Source organism: Suncus etruscus, chromosome 15 (assembly GCF_024139225.1).
Source record: "Suncus etruscus isolate mSunEtr1 chromosome 15, mSunEtr1.pri.cur, whole genome shotgun sequence".
NCBI classification, from domain to species: Eukaryota; Metazoa; Chordata; class Mammalia; order Eulipotyphla; family Soricidae; genus Suncus; species Suncus etruscus.
In genome coordinates, this window is record NC_064862.1 from 92,189,321 (window position 1) to 92,211,470 (window position 22,150).

At 61.0% G+C, this 22,150-nt stretch overlaps 2 protein-coding genes across 2 annotated transcripts; both read right to left on the reverse strand.

The window, feature by feature from the left end:
* Positions 1–1,668: 1,668 nt before the first annotated feature.
* On the reverse strand, positions 1,669–5,737 carry CCDC124 (coiled-coil domain containing 124). The gene is made up of 5 exons (XM_049787730.1): positions 5,660–5,737; positions 4,384–4,552; positions 3,207–3,396; positions 3,000–3,114; positions 1,669–2,128 (listed from the first exon to the last, which is right to left on the reverse strand). The coding sequence occupies exons 2-5, from the start codon at positions 4,540–4,542 to the stop codon at positions 1,924–1,926; spliced, it is 669 nt and encodes a 222-aa protein (XP_049643687.1). The 5' UTR covers positions 4,543–4,552; positions 5,660–5,737; the 3' UTR covers positions 1,669–1,923.
* Positions 5,738–14,052: 8,315 nt separating this feature from the next.
* SLC5A5 (solute carrier family 5 member 5) lies at positions 14,053–21,274 on the reverse strand. Its single transcript, XM_049788379.1, has 15 exons — positions 20,897–21,274; positions 20,329–20,394; positions 19,646–19,697; positions 19,490–19,557; positions 18,692–18,846; positions 18,303–18,443; positions 17,754–17,883; positions 17,269–17,357; positions 16,817–16,929; positions 16,417–16,487; positions 16,028–16,114; positions 15,472–15,662; positions 15,064–15,182; positions 14,708–14,826; positions 14,053–14,211 (listed from the first exon to the last, which is right to left on the reverse strand). The coding sequence occupies exons 1-15, from the start codon at positions 21,272–21,274 to the stop codon at positions 14,053–14,055; spliced, it is 1,938 nt and encodes a 645-aa protein (XP_049644336.1).
* Positions 21,275–22,150: the final 876 nt, after the last annotated feature.

A 22,150-nucleotide genomic window follows, 5' to 3' on the forward strand; every position in this document is an offset into this window, starting at 1 on the left:
CCTGGGTGTCCTCGCCCCTCCCGTCCTCCTTTGCCCGCCCCAGGGGATCGTGGGGGCCCGCGTGCCCAGGCCGATATGTCCCCAGGGCTGGGCTTGTCCCATGCGGTTCCACGTGCGCCCCGGGACTGCCCCGTCTAGGAGCTAAAACCCACTCGGGATACCCCAAGACTAGCCTCGCACCCAAGCAAGGCCCGGGGATGGGGTCCACGCGCTTGGAAAGCCAAGACGAGGGAGGACTCGGGGCGCACCTTCACCTGCGTCCTTCACTTTGTAGAAGTCAAACTCAGGGTAGCAAGCCCCGGGGATCCCGGAGTACATGAGCGCAAATAGGTGCCGGTTCCATCTGAGTCGAATTTGCCCCATCTACAGAACCCGGGCCAGGGTGAAGGGCTCGGGGTGCCCGGTCCGTGGAAGGGGGGACGATGTACGGGGTGCCCGATCATTTTGCGCGTCTCCATCCCTCTGGGAACCCACCACCCCCGAGTGATGATTCCAAGGCCGGCCCAGGGTGGGAGGCGCGCAGGGGGCCTCGCGGCGCTGAGCCCAGATGGCTGGCACCTCGGCTCCAGCGTCTCCAAGCCAAGTTGCACGGCGCGCCCCGCTTTTTATTTTGCCTCCCCCCCTTTTCTTCTAAATCTGGAAAGCCCGAGAGCCGCCGCACGTCTGGGGGCGGAGCTGTCCGAAGGTGACCCCGGGTACCAACACGCACCCGTCCCGCACCGCACGGCTCGCCTCCTTCCACCGCGGCGTCCCCCGGCTTTGTCCTTGCGCCTTCGGTGCCCTTCAGGTCCCCCGATTCCTCCGTCTCCTTTGTGTCCCCAAACGCGCGCGCCGCTGCCCGCGCCTCTGCAGCCCACCCACCGCGCCCCACCGCGCCCGACCTCCCCGGCGCCCCTACCTGCTCCGGCACCCACCGCCCCGCCTGCCTGCGCCTCCCGCCGCCCACGCGCCGCCCCGCGCCCCGCCTCCCCCGCAAGGTCCGGGGAGCGCGCGAGACGGGGGAACCCCGGCCGAGGGCGCGCACCCCCGTGCAAACGCGCACGCACAACGGTCGGCTTCCCCGAGGCCGCTGCCCCCGCCCAGCCTGCGGCTCGGTTGCCCGGGCGACAGGGGAGACCCCACCGGGGTTGGCGCGGGTCCCCCCACTTGTCCCCGCGCCCCGCCGCGTGCGCACTGCGGAGCCAGCTGGAGGAGATCCCCGCGCCCGCCCGCCCGCCCGCGCAGGCGCAGAGACGACGCGGATTCCCCATCCCACCGCCCCGGGAAAACCCTGGCCACACGCAGGCGCAGTGCACGAACGCGCGCGGCTGGAGCGGCTCAACACGCGCGTCCCCGGCCAGGATTCCCCGCTGGCTGTGCGCATGCGCACGCGGGGTACGGGATTCCCGCCTTCCAGCAGTCGCCCTGCAGCACCCACCCCGGCCCACCCGCACCCCGAATCCAGGGCCCCCCATGTCGCATCTCCCCAAAGGCAATGCTCCACGCGGCCACAGGGCCCACCCCCAGCTAGCCCAGGCGTGGCCAAGAGCTGTGCCCTGGTGCCCGGGCCTGGACTCTTCAATTCACCCCCAGTCACCTCCGCACAATTCCCGGGAACGTGGCACTGGCACCCCAGCTCTGCCCCCACCCACCGTCCAATCAGACTTCGGCACAGACCAGACCGGGGCCTCACCAGCCAGCCGCTTTTATTTGGGATTTGGGTACCCGGCCCCCCCACTCTGCACACACACTGGGGGGTCACTCGGAGGAGCCGGGTCCCCTGGCTGGAGTCCTGACCCCGGAAGGCCACCTCGATCCCCTGGATCCCGGCACCAGGCGCTCATAGCCCGGTCGGGTCAGCTGGCCGCGGAGGGCATCCTGGAGGTGGCAATTTGGGGTTATGCAGGGCAGGTGGGGCAGGGCGGCCCCGGCTGGTTCCGGGGCTCACTTGGGCGCGTTGAAGGCCGTGGAGCGCTGGTTGAGGGGGTTGTCGGGCGCGCGCTGCCACTCCTTCTTCAGCAGCTGCCTCAGCTGCGACAGCCGCATGTTGGGGTTCTCCAGCTTCAGCCGCGGCAGCTGTGCCTCCTCGAAGGCCGTGTAGGCCGCCCGCATGCGGCGCTCGGGGTGCCGGTCCGCCTCCTCCGCCACGCTGCGGGTGTGGGTGGACAGCGGCGTCAGGGGGTCTTAGGGCCAACGGGGGGGACCCTACTGGGACCCGCAAAAGGGACCAGTTTCCAGGTCCCAAGGTTTAGACGCGCCCAGCACAAGGACTGTGGGCTCAAGCCTCGCCTTTTCGCGAGGCCCCGCCTACAATCCCGGGCTTCTGGTCCAAACCCCGCCCCTACCTGAGGCCCCACCCGCAACACCCCAGTTATGTCCCCAAACCTCGGCTGGAGGCCCGCCCCTCGCCCCTTGGAGGCTCTGCCCCAAACAACAACCCAGAGCTTGGTGCAAGCCACACCATGCGTGAAGCCCCGCCCACAACGCCCTGGCCACGCCCCCAGCACCAGGCCACAAGGCAAAGCTGGAGGCTAAAAGGTCCTCCCTGCTTTAGAGCTCCACCCACAGGGTCCAAGCCACGCCTCCAACTGGGGATGCCCGAGGATCAAGCCACGCCCCATTCGAAGCTCCACCCACAAACCCAGAACCGCCCCTCCAGGAGCTTGAAAGTTCAAGCCCCACCCCTAACGCCCTGACCACGCCCCTGGCCTGCAGGTTCAAGGCCCGCCCAAAATGACCAGCCACGCCTCCAACCTCAAACCCCGCCCCTGAGTGAATCTGCGCCCAATCAGGCCACAGCACAGAGCTGGAAATTAAAGCCCCACCCACACTATCCTAGCCACGCCCCAAGTGAAGACACACCCGAGGATCAAGCCCTGCCCTTGCGTGAAGCCCCACCCACAAACCCGGACACACCCTTTCATGGGCCTCAAAGTGCAAGCCCCGCCCAGATAGGACCACACCCATGCACGCGCTGACCACGCCCCCGATGGAGCCCGGCCGGTCCAGGCCCCGCCCACCTGAGCACGGCGATGGCGTCCTCCACGGTGCGCGCCTCCAGGCTGCCCTCTTCCGACACGCGGCGGTTGAGGTTCTCCTCCAGGGGCACCTCCAGGTGGCTCTTGGCTTTCTCCGCTGCAGGGGCAGGAGCATTGGGGAGAGGAGACATGAGGAGCCCCGACCAACGCCCCCACCCCGGGCCCACACCCCATTCCCCTGCAGCCCACCTGGCTCGGGCCCGTCCCTGTGCGCCTGGTCGCGGCGCAGCGTCTCCTCGATCTGCGCGCGGGTGACCTTGCCGGGCGCGGCGGGCCGGGGCGCCTTGCCGCCCTTGAGCTTGGAGGCCTCCTCCTCCAGCAGCCGCTGCGTCTCCTTCTTGCGCTCCAGCTGCTCCAGGCGCCGCTTTTCCTTCTCCTCCTGCGCAGACGGGGCCACGGCCGGGGTCACCCGAGGCCAGCTCCCCAGGCCCCGGGGGACCCTGGAGCGTGGAATGGGGCTCGGAGACGGGGGCCATGGAGAGCGCGTTAAGAGCGGGCGAGGGGCAGAGCCAGGCCTGGGGGAGCCTCTGGGGCACGGATGGAGAGGCTCCTTCGAGCTGCCAACAGGCCAAAAGGCGCCCAGAGGGGCTGGACAGGGCTTTCCGGGGGAGCAGTGGGGTGCCCAGACACCGCCACCAGCCTCTTCCGTGGGGGATAGTCAGAACCGATGCCCACACCCCGATCCCCGCTGCCTGGAGGGCCTCTGACCTCTCACTTATGGGAAGGGAAAGGAATGGTGCTGCTGCAGGCCCCGGCACTGCTGCCCCAAAATCTTTGCACATGCCAGCTCCCCAGCTACTTTCGGTGCCCCCAAAATCCCTGCTTCCTGGTCTGGCTCCAGAAGTCTGCCCCTATTGACCTGTCCCCCTCGCACACTCACAAACCCGCCCACGGGGAAGGAGGACCTGGTGATTCTCTGCAGGACTCAAGTGGGAGGCAGCCCTGGGTTGAGTCTCAGAGGCACCAGCTGAGTCTCGTATAGTCCATTCTGGCTGCCCTTCTGCCCCCCTCCATGAACCTGAGTGCAGCCCAAGAAGCCAGAGGAGAGGGTGCTTGTGAGGGAAAGCAAGGTTCACCCCCTCCCAGCCTCAGTTTCCCTCTTTACACTGCGACCCACCCCTCTCCTCTCACCACCACGCTGCTGAGCCCCCCAGTGCCCACAACCCACACAAGTTTGGGTCTACCCGGGCCCCTACACCCCTGGATGTGTCTGAGAAAGAAAGGGGTTCAGAGGGTACCCCAAGGCACCGCTGAGCCCGGTCTCTGCTGCCATCTGCTGGGCAGCGCCGAGCAGCGCAGTGCACCTAGTCTCTGGGATCTGGGTGTGGGTTTGAGGCCTCAGACGCTGATCCCCGGGGACCCCCACCTTGCGCTGCTCCTTCCTCATGACGTGCTTGTCCTCGTCTTTCCAGTAAGCATCTTCCAGCTCCTGCTGCTTCCGCGCATCGGCCGCCGCCTTGGCCTCCGCCTTGCGCGCTCGGGCCGCCGCAGACTTGCTGTTCTCGCCCTGGAACTTTTTGGGCATCCCGAGCAGGCTGCGGGGAACCGGGGGATGTTAGTGGGACTCGGACCCACCCCGCACACGCTCCTCTCCCTGCTTCTAGGGGGTTCTTTGGGGGAGGAGGCAGCCCTGGAAAAAGAACACTGCACCCCGACTTCTGGGACAACTGTCCCTCCAGCATTTCTTCTGCCTTGTCCCTATGCTCGGCGGGGACACCCCCATAAGCCTATGCTGGAGCCCGATGACTGATCAGAAGCCCCCTCCACAAGGCTGGGAGTGTTGGGGTGCCTCCCAAGTCCTGTGTGGACACCCCAGCTTTCACTGAGGCTCTCTAAAGTGGAAGTGGGCCCAGGTGACTGTCGCAATGAAGCCACTTGGGGAGCCCAGAGCCTCCTTATGGGCAACTGACACCCCGTGAAGTTCCATCATGGGGTACCAGAAGAAGGGGGCTCAGAGCCATCAGAGAGGAGGGGTTCCGGGGAGATGGATCTCGGGGCAGACACTAGCTCAGCCATCACAGGAGTGGAGGAAGGAAAGGCCCTCAGGTGCCCAATGAGAGACAGGGGCAAGAGTGACAGCACCCCAAGAAAGCAAGGAGGGAGGGGGAGAAAGAGAGACAGAGACAGACAGGCAGGCAGAGACAGAGAGAGAGAGAGGGAGATCCAGAAGGGCTTCCTAGAGGCAAAAGCCCAAGAAACTGTGGGTGCGAGCACTCAGCGGAGTGGGCTGCATCCCACTCGGGGTGATAGGAAGGTGAGGGAGGGGCCACTTTTGGGGCGCGGGAGCCCTCACGAGCCAGAGACGCGCCGGGAAGAAGGGGCGACTCGCAAGGGTCCTTGGAGGGGCTACGGGAGACAATCAAGACCCACGTGACCCGCGTGAGAAAGCTGCCTCCACCAGGGAGCCCTCCTGAGCTGCCCGCACCCCACCGCCCGTCGCCCCGTTGCACGTCGCTGGGCGAAGAGGCGTCGAACCGGGCTCCGTCCGACCCTGCAAGCGCGGAGGCGGCTGCACGAGGCTGGGCTGGCCCCCACCCCGACGCCCACCCCGACCCGGGATTCTTTCAGCAGACCTGGGAAATAGACAAAGCCCCCCAGTCCCGGGCTCCGGAGCGGAAGCACCCCAGTGCCGAGCACCCCACCTCCGGCGCTCCCGGGGAGGGGGTCGCGGGCAGCACCCGCCGCGCCCCACCCCGCCCCCTGCCCGGCTCCTCCCGCGCCGCGGCCGCTCCTACCTCCTTTCCCCGGCGCCGGTCAGGTCGCGCCTCCGTGACGTCAGCGACCGCCTGCGCACTAGGCCCACGATGGCGCGCGCCGATGACGTCAGGAACCGCCATCTTGGTAGAGGCAGAAGCGACCGAGACCCCCGCCCCGTTTCATCGAGTCTCATCACCCCTTTTGTTTCTCCTGTTCTACTCGCTCGCCTTGCAACTTCTCCCACTGAGCGCTACTCCCTTCAAATACGGGACAGACAGGAGGGCTGTTCAAAGGATCATTTAGGCGTTATGTTGCCCTTCCCAGTATGGCCGCTGCCAGGAGAAAAGATGGCCGCGGGTTTGGCGTCTACGCGTAGGTCTGCGCATGCGTTGAACACTGGCGCGTCCGAACCTGGGATACCAGCCTCCTAGTGGAGTCCCGGGACAGCAGGTTGGGGACCTCGCTGAGCCTCCCGCCTTGTAGCAGTGTGAGCGCTGCCTCTGCTCAGCAGGCCCCGCTGCAGCCCGGTGCAAGCCAGGACCGTATCTTTTGTTGTTGTTGTTGTTTGTGTTAGGGCCATACGTAGTGGTGCTCAGGGCTCCGTGCTCCCCGCTCTGTGCTCAGGAATCAGCTCTTATAGTACTTGGGGGACCCTATAGGATGCCGGAGATTGAACCCGGCTTGGCCACGTGCAAGGCAAATGCCCTCCCCGCTGTGCTATGGCTCTGGGGGGACTCACCCCCCCCCCCCCGGCTGCCGCCTGTCCTCTCCAAGCAGCACCGGGGACTGGCAGGGCTCCCCTCCCCCTTAGCTCTTAGCCCTTGGCACCGTGGCCCTGGGCAGTGCTGACATCTCGGACTAGCTGCCCCTCTTGGGCACCCAAATGAGGTCCCTTCCTCCGTCTGTCTGTCCGTCTTTGTCAGGCACAGCTGAGACACCATCGTGGAGAAAAGGGGTTGGGGTGCCCACACCTGTTTGTGGGCTACTTGCAGTCTTGAGTCCGGACAACGAGGAGTTAACCTGGTTTGGGTCTAAAGCCAGGTCTTGAGAAAATAACTAAGAATCACAAAGAAACCTGGGCCAGGGCCCCCAGTGGAGCCCTGTTGACAGAGCTGGGGGTGCAGCCGCTCAAGCGGATCCTTCCTGGACCAGTCCCCATCAGGTCACCTTGGGGGCCTCCTCCCCTTGCTCTGAGTCCCCCTCCCCGCACACCCCAGTCCCAATTTGGAAGGGGAACTGGGCTACCCTGGGTTGGGATTTTGCTGTCAGGTTGCTTGGTTTACCCTAAAGCCCTGCAAGCCCCATTTGTATCTAAGGTTGTTTATTTGTCTGTCTCTGTATGTTTGACACAGGAGAGGACCCACATTATCAAAATGGAAAATAGGTCAGAGCAATGGGACACCAGGGATGGGCCGACCCGGGTTCCCGAGTTGGATCCCTGACAACCCATAGGGCCCTCCAAGCACTGCCCTGAGCACTGCCAGGTGTGGCCCTAAAACTAACTAAACAGAGGAAAAGGGTGGGCCAGAGAGATAGCATGGAGGTAAGGCGTTTGCCTTGCATGCAGAAGGACGGTGGTTCGAATCCTGGCATCCCATATGGTCCCCTGTGCCTGCCCAGGGCAATTTCATTTTTGTTTGTTGGTTTGTTTGTTTGTTTTGGACCAACCACCTTTGGTCCTGGACCGGACCGGCTGCTTGCAAGGCAAACACTGCTGTGCTATCTCTCCGGGCCCCCAGGGCAATTTCTGAACATAGAGCCAGGAGTAACCCTGGTGCTGCCGGGTGTGACAACAACAACAACAACAACAACAACAACACACACACACACAAACCAGAGGAAAAGGGAAAGAATAGTCCTGAGTCCCTCTCACACCTGAGACCAGAGAAAGCAGGTGGGTCTTGTGCAAAGCTGAGAAAATGCATCTAGAGTAATCCTGAGGCCTCACTCCCCATTCCTGTCCCCAGCTAAGGATCGAGATGTCTTTGGTGTCTCTTCCTGCCTGGGCTCCAGCCAGCCCACACCAGTCCCTGCTCCAAAACCGGCCCTGACCCTTCTGCCCCGGCCAGAGTCAGGCAGGCAGCCATAGAACCAGGCCCCTGGCAGGCATGACACCTGGAGCCGAATGGGAAAGAGAGACAGAGAGAGACAGAAGGGAGAGAGAGAAGGAAAGAGAGAGAAAAGAGAGGGAAGAGGGAAACCCCCCCCCCCCAGCCCCAGTACCCCCTGTTCCAGGGCTCTGGGTACACATGCTACGGTTCTGCATTTTTCAAAATGGGCTCATGTTTCTGCGGCAGGGACCAGAGACAGGCCAGAGGGTTTGGGAGGCAGCATGAGGCCAAACAGGGTTCAATCCTCAGCTCCACTTAGGAAGACCCAAGCTCTACCGGGTGGGAACCCTAAGCACAGAGCCCCGAACACTCTCAGGTGTGGTCCCCTTAAAAAAAATAAATAAAGGGCCCGGAGAGATAGCACAGCGGCGTTTGCCTTGCAAGCAGCCGATCCAGGACCAAAGGTGATTGGTTCAAATCCCGGTGTCCCATATGGTCCCCCATGCCTGCCAGGAGCTATTTCTGAGCAGACAGCCAGAAGTGACCCCTGAGCACTGCCGGGTGTGACCCAAAAACCAAAAAATAAATAAATAAATAAATAAATAAATAAAAAGAACAGTTATGGGGCCAGAGAGTTAGCACAGCGGTAAGGCATTTGCTTTGAATACAACTGCCCCAGTACAAACCCAAGTTTGATTCCTGGCATCCATAGGGTCCCCCAAGTCTGCCAGGAGTGTTTTCTGAGCACAGAGTCAGGAGTAACCCCTGAGGGCCACCGGGGGTGGCCCAAAAGCCAAAATAATAATCATAATTAGGGGGTACTGTGGGGAGGGTGTTTGCCTTGCACACGGCTGACCCAGGTTCGATCCCCAGCATCTCATAGGGTCCCCCAAGCATGACCAGGAGTGGATCCTGAGCACAAAGCCAGGAGTAACTCCTAAGCACCGCCAGGTGTGGACCCCCCAAAAAACAAAACTTAAAACCAAAAGAGCTCTAAGAGGCTCACAGTCTGTGGCTGCCCACTACCTTCCAGAGCCATCCAGAATCATCTCCCTCAATGAGTCGTACCAGGACACGCTGACACAAACTGTCTGACCCCCACCTGGACTCTCATCTCAGGGCGCCACACTGCATGGGTGGGGGACGGCGTGTCAGCGTCAGGAGCCGGGTCTGCATCCTATCAGTCCAGGAGGGGGGGATGCTCTGTGTCCCCAGAGCCTGTCCCAGAATGCCCTGTGGCCCCCAACCATTCTGTGTCCCCATTTAGCCCCTTGTACCCCACAGCTGTTTGCTGAGACCAGGCTAAAGTGCAGAAACCACAGCCCACTTCTGTCTGGAAAACAAATGTTTGAGGAATGATTCCTGGCCGACTTCACCTCTTCCCTTCTCAGAGGCTGGGTGGGGTGTCTGGGGTGGGGTGTCTGGGGCAGGGTGGGGACATCCCGGGGAAGTGGCCCAGTCCTGGCTCCCACCCTTCCCCGAAACTGGGGCGCAGAGCTCTGTGGCTTCTCCCCGAATCGCTAATCAGGTGCCTCTTTCCCTACATCAAACAGGGCTTTGGGCCAACGTGAGGCCAATGGAGCTGGGGTCAATGTCTCCCCCAAGGCCTGGAGAAGTGACATCCCCGCTCAGCACTGTCCCTGCCCCTGCCCCTGCCCCTCATTGTGGGGAAAGGGAGGTCCCAAGGTAGGAGCTGAGCCCTCTCTCTCAGGAGGCTGGAGGGGGCCGTGAGGGTGTGTATGGGTTGCTGGGTCCCCAGAACTTGCAGGTTTAGGGCAGTATGAAGGGCGAGTACCCATGCTCCCAGGAAAGGAATTCAGTTTTCTTCGGGGGCGGGGGAGACCCCCCCCAGGGCTGCTCTAGTTTGAACCCACAGCTGCACTCAGCGCTCTGAGCACCCTTCCCCTGCCTGGCTGTTTTTTCTTTGTTCTGTTTATTGTTTTATTCCAACCAACGAATGTGCTGGTGCAGGGAGGTAGCAGGTGGGGGGGTGGTCTGTGGAGGCTCATGGCAAAGATTCCAGAATAATCCTGAAGTTTAATCTTGTGTGACTTCTTAAAAAAAATAAAAGTAAGAAACAAACACGAAAAAATGTTATTGATGAAATTAAGTTTATTATTGTGGGGGCCCCGGAGAGATAGTGTGAAGGAGGGCGTTTGCCTTCCATGCATGTTCGAATCCCGGCATTCCATATGGTTCTCGCCCCCTCCCCCCAGCCTGCCAGGAGGGATTTCTGAGCGTAGAGCCAGGAGTAACCCCTGAACACTGCCGGGTGGGACCCAAAATAAACAAACAAAAGTTTATTATTGTCGTCCAAAAGGTGGTTCTTGAAGGACGGAAAAAGGATTTCCCTGAGTATTTCAAATAATGGGGTTCAAGGGACAGAGAAGGTAACCCAGTAGGTAGGGCATTTGAGTTGTGGGTTCAATCTCCGGTTTCCTGTAGGATCCCCTGAGCCTTGCCTGGTGTGGCCCCCAAACAAGCAAAACAATAGTATTCAATATAAATCTTCTGGGCTTTTAAATTCTTTTAAAGTTTTGGGGTATTACCTGCCAGTACTCAGAGAACATTCATAATAGGGTTCTAGAGACTTTCTGGGGTGCTGGAGATTGAACCCAGCTCAGCTCTGTGCAAGGCAAGTAAGTACCTTCCTCCTGTGCTATCTCTCTGTTCCCCCAATATTAATATTCTTTTTTTTTTTCTTTCTGTTTTTGGGTCATACCTGGCGGGCAGTGCTCAGGGGTTCCTCCTGGCTCTGCAATCAGAAATCGCTCCTGGCAAGTTTGGGGGACCATATGAGACACCGGGGATCGATCCCAGGTCCATCCTGGGTCAGCAGTGTGCAAGGCAAACACCCTATCGCTGTGTTGTTTTGGCCCCAATATTAATTTCTTCACATGGGAAAATATAAAATCTCCCTAGATAATGTTTTTTTTTGTTTGTTTGTTTTTGGGTCACACCCGGCAGTGCTCAGGGGTTACTCCTGGCTGTCTGCTCGGAAATAGCTCCTGGCAGGCACGGGGGACCATATGGGACACCGGGATTCGAACCAACCACCTTTGGTCCTGGATCGGCTGTTTGCAGGCAAACGCCGCTGTGCTATCTCTCCGGGCCCGATATTGTTGTTTTTTTTGGGGGGGGCATCCTCTGTGGTGCCCAGGACTGACACCTGGCTCTGCACTTGGGGCCACACCTGGTGAACCTCAGCGGATCCTGTGGGGATGCTGAGGATAGAACCCCACCCACCCACCCCTACCCCCGGTTTGACCACATGCAGGGCAAACGCCCTCCTCGTTGTCCTTGACCTGTGGCTCCGGCCCCCTCTCAAGAGTTTGGTATGAAGCATGATACTGTTTTTGGGGTAACTGTAGGTTTGATCCACACTTTGAGGGATTCATGTACCAGTGTGTGGGTTTGGGGAGTCTGTAGAAGCCCAGAAAGGAGCGGACCCCACAAGTGCGATCATGACAGGCACATTTTGTGGGGGGAGAATAAGATCACGGGTTCGACCCCCCATCCAGATTACGTCACTTCAGTGCTGCTGCCTGTGGTAGCAACTTCATGGGCAACCCCCAGCTGTGGCCCTCACTCACCCCATTTTACCCCCACCTTGCGCCTGGAGCCAGCCAAGCCAGCAGCCCCAGTTCAACGGGGTGCCTCCAGCTGAAACTCGCGGCTTCCTGCTGGGTTCTGCCAGAAGGAACAAGAATGTGGGGGCCCCTCTCTCAAAGCATCAGTGGGTGCCAAGATCAGTAGGAGAGCTGGAGACAGTCCCGGTGCCCTAGGGGAGAGGCGGGGAGCTGAGTCCTGTTAGCTCTCATCTCTGTCAACAAGACAATGGCGGTGGGAGTCTAGGGGAAGGGGGTGGGGTAGGGGCAAGTCCCAAAATGCTGGTCCAGAGGGAGAGAGACTATGTACAGGTTTGGGGACACCTCCCTGTCTTGTACTTGTGGCTTCAGCTCAGCTGCAGAGCATGGGTGATTGAGGGTGGAGCTCAGTGAATGCAAAAAAAAAAAAAGTGAAAAAAAGGGGGCTGGAGAGATAGCATGGAGGTAAGGCATTTGTCTTGCATGCAGAAGGACGGCGGTTCGAATACCAGCATCCCATATGGTCCCCAGAGCCTGCCAGGAGCGATTTCTGAGCGTAGAGCCTGGAGTAACTCCTTTTGGGTGTGACCCAAAAACAAAACAACAACAAAAAAAGTAAAAAAATAAAAATAAAAATAAATAATGTAAAATAAATGATAAAATAAGATAAGCAACAATATAAGATAGATAATAATAGGGCCCGGAGAGATAGCACAGCGGCGTTTGCCTTGCAAGCAGCCGATCCAGGACCAAAAGTGGTTGGTTCGAATCTCGGTATCCCATATGGTCCCCTGTGCCTGCCAGGAGCTATTTCTGAGCAGACAGCCAGGAATAACCCCTGAGCACCGCCGGGTGTGACCCCCCCCCCAAAAAAAAGATAGATAATAATAAAATTTAATTTAAATAGGCTCAATAGAACAGCAGCAACTTGGGGCCAGGCGGTAGCGCTAAAGGTAAGGTGCCTGACTTGCCTGCGCTAGCCTTGGACGGACCGCGGTTCGATCCCCCAGTGTCCCATATGGTCCCCCAAGCCAGGAGCAACTTCTGAGCACATAGCCAGGAGTAACCCCTGAGCGTTACCGGGTGTGGCCCAAAAACAAAACAAAACAAAACAAAAAAAAGAACAGTAGCAACTTAAGCACAGCTGAACTCGAGCTCCTTGGGCCAGAGCAGGAGTTGATGAAAGCAAAAGTACTGCAGGGGCAGCTCCCCATGGGGAATTTTGGCAGGGCTGGGCTCTGAGGAGGCCCTTGGGTGCCAAGGATGCTCTAGTCAGCCCTCCCTTCCCTGAGAGTGCTCCCGGGGCACCCTCATCCTCTCGCTGGAATTCCTGGGGACATTTCTCTGAGAAATTACCACCCCTTCCAGAACCTGTTACAGCTCCCCAGGACTCCGGGATCCTACAGAGGGGCGCCAGGTCCTCATTCCGCTGCAGCCCTGGCTCTGGATTCTTCACTTGGGGTGCAGATATGTGGGAAGAGGCTGAGTGCAGCTGGCTCTGGCGGGACCCCCAAAGTTCTATTACAGTGCATTTCCAACACTGAGAGGTGGAAGGCCGCTTGGTCACAGGAAGAGTGGCCGGCAGTGACTTTGCAGACAACAGGAGCTCGGAGCTTAGACCCCATTTATTTATTACACATTAGGACGCCTCTTGAATACCATCTATGCCTGGCACCTTCCCTGGACCCCCGGGCAAGACATGGGGTATGCCCTGGGAGTGGGGAGGCTGAGTTCTCATATCTCATTTCTGCCGCCAGTGACCTCTAGCCCACCAATCTTGGAAGAAACAGCTTTGATTTGACCAAGAACCTTGGTCAAGGGGCTGGAGCGGTAGCACACCTGGAAAGGCCTTTGTCCTGCATGGATTGACCTGGATCGATCCCCAGCATGCCATATGGTCTCCCAAGCCTGCCAGTAGTAATTTCTGAGCACAGAAGCCTGTTGGTGTACCTATCTGAGACCCTGGATTTGGTGTAGATACCTAAGACCCATCCATTTCTGGGTGGGGTCTTGGGAACCGGATATTAGGTGTGACCTTACCTGCAAGACCCGGCCCATTCCTGGGAGGGGTCTTGGAATAGGTAGATAAACCCTGGAGCCAGGGGATTAGGGGCTCTTTGCCCTGCTTCGCACTCTGCCTTTTGGGTCGTTGCCTCTTTTGGTCTTGGACCAGGATGGAGGCCAAAGGGAAGATGGCTGAATTAAGATGCAGGGTAGCCTAGAATGGCTGTATGCTTGAAAGGTTATGAGATAGGCCACACTCATGTGGTGAATAGGGCATGAATAAAGTTAATGCTTCCTGATGCCTGCCTGTGAGTGAGTGATTTCGCCTTTCACCTGGGCCTGGGACCCGCCGGCTGGATGGGGTTGCAGAGCCACGTGGCCTGGGGTGGCAGAGAGAAATTCATTGCCATCCACCGCCATCCAGCCCCATCGTTAATTATTTAATGCAACAGAAGCCCTGAGTGCCGCCAGGTGTAGCCCAATAACCAAAAACCAAAAAAGAGAAGAAAGAGAATTTCCCCATCTGTACATTGTAATGGGGCCAGGACTCAAAAAAGACAGCCAGCTTGGACACGCCCACCTCACAGGATGCCACGCCCAGTTTATCTGCATACCCACACCATTCTAGCCAATCGGGAGCCAAGGATCAGGAGCGCTGCCCTGGGATTGGCTACCCTGGGCTCCTCCCACGCTTGCTCATAGGTTCGTCTCCCGCAGGTCGGGAGCAGCGCAAGTTGGTGGGCGCGGGGTCCTGGCGCCCGCCCTGTGCGCCTGCTGGACGAGTGGATGGTCCTCCCAGGCGGGCAGGGGTTCGGGGGCATTCTCGGCCCCAAGGGTCAGTATCTTCTCCGTGGCCTGAGGAAGAAGCCAACCCTCATCTTAGCCCTGCTGCACCCCACTTTCTGCAGGCTCCCACAGCTGGTTTCATTGAGGGGACCCCAACCTAAATTCTACCTGTATCCCTTTTTTCTTTTTTTCTCTTTTCTTTGATTTTTTTGGTCCACACCCAGTAATGCTCCAATCCTAACCCCAGGCTCTGCATTCTGGAATTACTCCTGACAGTGCTCAGGGAAGCCTATGGAATGCTGAGGATCGACCTCGGGGTAGGCCATGTGCCAGGCAAACACCCTACCAGCTGTGCTATCGCTCCAGCCCCTGGGAATGAAGCCTTCTTGTTTGCACGAGAGATCTGACGCCCAGACCCAAGGTTGCAAAGTGCAAAGTCAGAAAAGATTAAGCGAGGGGTGAGTGCGTGAGGCAGGCAGGAGAGCCCATGCGCTCTCTCCTGCTAAGGCCCTGCCCAGAGTCCCCTCCCAGGGCCCCTCATCCCCTTTCCTGCCCAGACTCACACCTTCACCAAAGCTCCATCCTCCAGTGCAGCTGCTCTTTGCTGTGGGTCCCCGGGAGCTGCCCCTCTGTGGAGATCCCACCACAGCAGCCCTGGACGCACAGCGGCACGCTTGGTGGGACCTGGGGGTGCAGGGACACAGAGGGACATGTGGGACTGAGAGCAGGTTGCCGGCTTCCTGCTTCTGCTCTAGCAGTTTCAGCACTGAGGCAGGGACAGCTCCTGGCAGGATCCCGCCCACACCTTGGAGCCAGGGCGGAGGAGCCACCAGGGTGCCCTTGCAAAGCCAGATCTGTGCTTCGAGGTTCTGGGGAGCCCAGTGGGGAAAAGTGCGCGCACACACACACGCGTCTTCTTACCTGTCATGTAGCTGACGAGGGCACCACACAGCACCGTGCCCAGAGTCCCCAGGGCACCGTAATAGAGGTAGGAGATGGCATAGAAGCTGCCTGCTAAGGCGGGCAGGGCAGCGTCCCTGCTGAGGACGCAGAGGAGAGGTGGGTGTCTGTCCCCAAGCCGCCCCTCAATGCTCCCACTTCCCGTTCGCTACTTCATCATGCCGGCTCAGGAGGTAGTAGAAGGCAGGAGGGGCCCAAAGACCTGCTGCCTCGGGACCTTGGCACGTGCCAATGGGCTGGGGCGTTTCTGCCTCTCCCCTCTCCATCCCTCTCCCAACTCCTTGCTCTTTACTTCTGCTCCCCTCTTCCTCTCCCTCCTGGGCCAAGAGAAAGAGAAAGAGGCACGGCCCCAAATCCATAGGGGCTCACCTAGGGTCCCCACTGGAGATGTTAGCAGCACTCAGGAGATCCGAGAAGGAGCCATTGGAAGGGACTTGGGCACAGCCGGACACTGAGGTTGGCAGTTCCCCCATGGACTGTGCGCTGGGTGGGTACAGGGTGGCACCGACAGCCACCCACAACGACAAGGCCAAACCAGCCACCAGGCCAGAGAGTGCGCCCTGGGGGGGGGCCAGTGTCAGCCAGGCTCTGTCCCCTGCACAAGCTCCGCCCACAGCATCTTCACAACAAACCACGCCCCTCACATGCCCCGCCCCTTCGTCCACGCCCCACAGGCCCCATCAAATAAATTGCAGTCCTTAAACACACCCCTTGCAGGCCCCGCCCACACCGCTTTGCTTCGTGATTGGCCGCGCCTCCTTGCAGGCCCTGTCCAATACAAGCCCGCCCCTATGAAGCCATACCCCTCACAGGACACCGCATATTGCCCAGCCTCCTCATGTGACCACGCCTCCTCATAGGCCCCGCCCATACGGAAGCTCCATACATGCCACGCCCCTTGCCCACCTGCCCTATCCCAGCTCACCTGCGTGTTGCTGGCGGGCAGAAAGATGCCCAGGATGAAGGCCCCGAGCAAGGGGCCGCTGATGACGCCCATGACGGTGAAGGAGCCCTGCGGTGGGGGGCGGGTCCAGCAGCCTCAGTTTACCCATCTCAGACTGCCTTTTTATGTGTATTGGGGGTCCTTAAATGTGCCCCTAAACCTGTGCCCCAGCCCTTTGAGCCCAGCCACCTAGCCCTGGCACCCTCGCCCAGTTTTCTGCCTCAGTTTCCCTAAAGGGGTTAGTGCCCCTCCCTGCCCTACAGTCAAAAGTGATGCTGCCAACTTTCAGGCTGCATAGTTCAGGCCTTGGCAGGGGGTGCCCAGCTGTGCCCAGACTAGACCAGGCTCAGGGGTTTCTGCCTCATACTCACCTGGAGCACGCCGCCCCCCAGCAGCGAGGACAGGGCGGCCACGGTGAGACAGGCGGAGCCATAGAGGAGAGCTGTGAAGATGGGGCGCCAGTTCAGGGGAGCCCAGCCAGTCTCCAGCCCTAGTCTCCTCTCAGCCCGGCTCACAGACACGCCCAACACAACAAGCCACGCCCAGTTCCAGTCCAGATATGGTCTGGTCACGCCCACATCCGGTCTGGCCAGGGCCAAGTAGTCAACATATGTCCTTAGACAACCCAACCCAGTAGCCACGCCCACATGTCAGTCTCTAGTGGCCACGCCCACACCAGCAAGCTATTCCATGGCCTCGCCCCAATGCCAGCCTGTCGTGGCCACGCCCACCCACGCTAATTTCCCTGGCCACGCCCCCGTGCGCACTCACATAGCCCCTTGGACACCAGCAGCAGCCTCCGAGGGCCCAGACTGCGCAGGCGCGGCTTGAGCAGGTCCTCCAGGGTCACGGCGGCCATCGCGTTGATGCTGGTGGATGCCGTGCTGGGGGGAGCGGACGCTGGGGACCCCGTCGACCCCCGCCCTACCCCCGGGGGCCTGCCAGGATCCCTCAGCGCCGCAGGCGGCCGTCCAGGGGTCGAACCAGCCCTCCCTCCAGGTGGTTGAGGACGGGGCAGGGCAGGACAGGACCAAGGGCAGCTCGGTGGGCATCATGGGCAAGGAACCCGGGACTGAGAGGGAGCCAGCAGGGCATCCCAGGGCGCTCCGGGGTGTATCTGGTGCTCTGCACCCTGGGTGGGAGAAGAGCGCCCTGTGGTGCCCAGCTGGCTCCCTCGGGTCTAAGGCGCAGGACAAGGGCATTGGGAGGCCCCGAGGCCTCACCTGAGTGTGCCGCTGTAGGCGCAGGCCAGAAAGAGCCCCGGGGCCCCGGGCAGGTCCCCGAAGATGTCCAGCACCAGCAGGGGCATGTACTGGGGAGAGGGACAGCATCCGGGGGCGCCCATAAGGCCCAGCGCCTGGCTGTGCCCCACGGTGCCCGCTGAGGGAGCTGCAGGGGGGACAGAAGGGGCCCAGCCACCCTCCCTGGGGCCAGGATGGAGGCTGAGGCCGCTCCCTGCCATGATGAGCAGGCTGTGGCACCGTGATGGGGACGGGTGTGTGTACGAGTGCGAGTTTGGTGTCTAGTTGTTCATGTGCACGTGTATGTGTGAGAGGAGGGGGTCAGAGCTTCTGAGCGACCCGGAGAGAAGCTTGCCGGTGCCAGCAACTGGGAGCACTGCCAGTGAGAGCCCGGCCCAGCCAGCCCAGCCCGAGCCCCAGCCCCAGGTCCCGCGGGTCCCTCCGACACAGGCCCGGCCGGGACTCACCTGGTCAGGGGCCGAAATGCGCCCGGCGCGGAGAGGGTCGCAGTGAGCGTAGAAGGCGAGCATGACCATCCCGCAGCCGGCCGCGCTGGACACGATCACGAACAGGCCCAGCTGGTTGATGAGCAAGGACCTGGGGGCGGGGAGAAAGCAGACACGCCCACCAACGGGCAGGAACGGATCAGACCACGCCCCATAGTGGGCGGTGCGATAACAAACCACGCCCCCCGATAGGCGGGGCCTATAGACACATGCCCTCGGCATGGGCGTGGTCATATCAGACCACGCCCACAGGATAGGGGAGTTTAAGCCACACTCCAGGGGTGGCAAACATCATAACACATCCCCAGAATGGACAGGGACCCGCCAGACCACGCCCCATGGTGGGTGGGGCGATCTCAGACCACGCCCTCTCCGGGCTGGGCGAGGTCAGACTGTGCCCTTAGAGGGCAGGCTCATCTCAAGACACGCCTTCATGGGCGTGGCCACAGAAGGCCACGCCCGCCAGGGCAGGCGGAACCCACAGGCATCTTTCCCGCCATCCCCACTCACAGCTTGGCCTGCGTCTCCGTCCGGCAGGCCACGTAGCGCTGCACTTGCGCCTGGTTCACCCCATACATGGACAGCCACAGCAGCGTGCCCCCCACCAGGAAGGTCCAGAAGGTGTACCGGCTCCGGGGGTCCGGGTCGAAGCTGGGAGAGGGGAGGGAGGGCAAGTCAGCTGAGTTTCCTTCTCGAAACTCCTGGCGAAGTTTGATCACAGATATGCGGTGTGGGTTTTGCGGGGCGCTTCGGAGTTTGTCAGGCTAAACTGTCATTGGCTGTCATGTGCCCAGAAATTCTGCAAAACTGCCGGAGAGCAACGAGAGACGAGCAGAGAGAGAAGCTGTGATGGTTGGTACTGTCCACCCCTGGATACGAGGTGCCTCCCGCTCACTCACTCCATCACGTTGATCCGTGAGTGGTTCCGAAGGAGCTCGAGCACGTGCGTGGGGCCCCCCATCACCACGGTGCCCCGGATTAGGATGGCCCAGAAACCGGCGAGCATCACCACCACCTGGAACACGTCGGTCCAGACCACGGCCTTCATGCCGCCCTGCGGGAGTGCGGAGAGGGCGTTGGGCCACGCCTGCAGTGGGGGGCCAGCTGAGAAAGACTCCCCCAACCCGCGTCCGCTTCACAAACCCCTCTTCAAAGAGGGTGAGTGACTCTCCCGCCCAGCATCAGGGGAGGTCGTGCAAAGGCCTGGAGCACTGCAAGGAGGAGCGGGGCTGTGACAAGGCGTCTGTAGAATGCAAGACTGGTCCAGTTCTTGGTCTCGCAGTAGGTCAGCAAGAGCCCCGGTCGGTCACTCAGCAGGAAACTGCGCTCGCTATTGGCTGATCTTTTCCCCTCGCCACCCACAAATGTATCCCCTCTCTTCTCTCAGGCCCTTATGGTGAGGTTGGCCCGACCCTTCACCCCAGGAACAGCCACTCAGTGTCCCATCCACGCTTTATCCTAAAGTGCAGGGAGCTGTCCTGGGGGACTGGCCACCTGTTCCCATTCTGTCGCGAAGTGGGAGAAGCTGGGCTGACCCCTGCCAGAGTGTAGCGCCTGGATCCGGCCAGACCTGAAGCTACAGTGCCCTGTTCGCCAGCTTTCAGGACAGAAATGAGGCTCCGGAGAACTGGGACGCCAGATTCCCTTATCATGGGCCTGGAGCCCTCGACAGGGAGTCCTTGGAGGTGGGTGCTCACCACAGTTGTGTAAAAGGTGCAGATGGCTCCGGTGGACAAGAGGGACGCCCAGATATCCAGGCCGGTCACTGCAAAGACACCCCGACGAATGGATCCTCAGGGGAGTCCTGAGAGCACCCCCCTCCCGCGGGCCCCTCCCTCGCCTCCCAGTCAAACCCTGGTTCAGGATGAGAGCCGGGGCGTAGATCACGATGCCGGTATAGAGCACCTGCGGGTGGAGGGTGCGGAGCAGGTGAGGTGGGAGTGAGTAGGTGGAGGGGCGGGGCCTCCTGAGGTGTGGGCGGGGCTAGTGGCAGACAGAATACTCATGGGGGTGGGACGAGGCCCTTTAGACCAATCACAACAAAGCTGGGCAACCCAACTATAACGGAATGGGCGGGGCCATGCATATTGGGACGTGGTCACGTCACTAGGACCAATCACAACATCATGGGGCGGGGCCAGTCGGGCTGGAGGCGGGGTCAGCTCCTAGGGTCAATGACAGCAAAGCTGGTAGACAGCCTCATTGTGGGTGGGGCCTTTTAGTAGGGGCGGGAAACCTGGACCAATCACATACAAAAGGGGCGTGACCAGACCACCAGAACCAATCACAACAGTATGAGGCGGGGCCAAGCGGGTAGGGGCGTGGTCATGACACCAGGATCCATCGCAAATCTCGGGGCCTAGCTTTTGGGGGCGGGGCCAGCCCCTATGGCCAATCACAGCCAGGCTAAGTGGGAGCTTCGTTGTGGGTGGGGCCCTTCAGGGGGCGGGGCAACCCGGACCAATCACACTCGAACGGGGCGTGGCCAGACCTCACCAGGGACCAATCAGCGCGGAAGGGGCGTGGCTAGGCTCACCGTGGCCAGCAGGTACTGCAGGGTCCCGCAGAGTCGCACTGCGCGGCTGAAGCGCAGCTCCAGGTACTGCGGGGAGAGCCCAGGCGGGTGTCAGGGCAAGCCCCGCTGCTCGGCGTCCCCGGGGCCGCTGCCCTGGCCGGGTAGGCTCTCCAGGGGCCTCAGGGCACGCACCCCGCGAGGATGCGCTTTTGCACAGCGCGTGTACGGGAGAGCAATTTTGGGGTGCAAGCCCCCCACGCTCCCTCCGCGCTGCCTGTTCGGTGTCTCCTGACCCGGGGACCCCGGTGCCCGCAGCTGTCACATGATGGGCCCCTTGTGGGTCCGCTGCCCCATCCATGCCCGCGGTGCTCATGCCGGGCACCTGTGCACAGGCGAGGGCAGCAGCCTGGTCCAGCCGGGCCTTTTCCTCCTTCCGCCCGCCCCTCTCCCCACCGCCCCGGGCCCTTCCCAGAACCCGCTCCCCGTGGAGCCCTCCTGGGAAGCCGGGTGGAGGGGTTCACCCGCCCGCAGCGCGGCGCTGTATCCTGGCCCAGTCAGGCCGGCCCGTGCCCACCCGCCGCCCACCCACCTCGTAGGTGCAGGTGAGCCGCAGGCGGTAGAAGACGGGCAGGAAGCAGGCGGCCGTGAGCCCCGAGCTGAGCAGCTGGCCCAGGCACATCCAGAGGAACTTGAGGCCGAAGCGCAGCGCCTCGCCCGGCACCCCCAGCACCTGCACTGCCGACATGAAGCTGGCGGCCAGCGACAGCCCCACCGGCAAGGCCCGCAGGCGCCGGCCGCCCGTGAAGAAGTCGTCGGGGTCCCGCTGGCCGCCCCGCGCCAGCCCCACGCCCAGCCCGATGCCCGCCGACGCCAGCAGCATGACGCCGAACACCCCGTAGTCCCAGGGCCCCAGGGTGGCCGAGGACGAGGCCGAGGCCGAGGCCGGAGCCCCCGTGGCGACACCCATGGGTGCAGGGTCCACACCGCCCAGCTGCTGCCCCACGGGTGAGTGCTGCAGACTTTATGGGGCGCCCGCCAGACTCCAACCCCGCCCCCAGGGCGGACCCACACCCTTTGCGTCCTGGACTGGGTGGGACAAACAGGGCGTTGCCCTCTCACGTGGGGAAACTGAGCCTCGGACAGGTCTACCTGCTGACCAAGTCTCGGGGCCTCAGAGTGGGGGCTTGTGTGCTAACCTACCTGCACAGAGCTGGAACCAGAGGCTGCCTGGAGCCCACCAGGGCCTTGACCCAAAGGTCACCAGAATGTGCCCTGTGCTGGAGAATGGCACCAAGACGGGGTTTGAACCACCCAGGACTGAGCAGACCATGAGCTACGGGGAACGAGCATCCAGTGCCATACAGGGACTTGGCCAGATTGTTCAGCTGGGGAAGCACAATTACTATCTGATGAGGCCTGGCCAGAATTGGCTTATGGAGGGTAGCAACCACTGGCCCCCGAAGCTGTTGTGTTGGCAGTGGCTAGTCTGGATTGTCCCAGTAAACGTGACAACCTCAGCCCCAAACCCATGCTGTGGGCAATGCCAGTCATGGGTGGTCACAGAGCGGTTGGAACCTGTGTGATCTGGAGGTGTAGCTATGGAATATTCTGAAGTGGACTTCCTAGGCCAGTGATGGCTAACCTTTTTGATCCCGAGGGCCCAAGCTGCCACACAATGCCCGGTCCTCCCAATGTCCAGTCCGGCCCTGTTGGCAGGTGAGCTGTAAAGCAGACACAGGCACACTTGCCTCCTGCCGTGCTGCATATTTGAGGTCCAAGGCAGTTCCAGGACCACACTGCTAAACCTCCCAAGGGTTTAGGAAAACCCGAGTCTTCTCTCTCT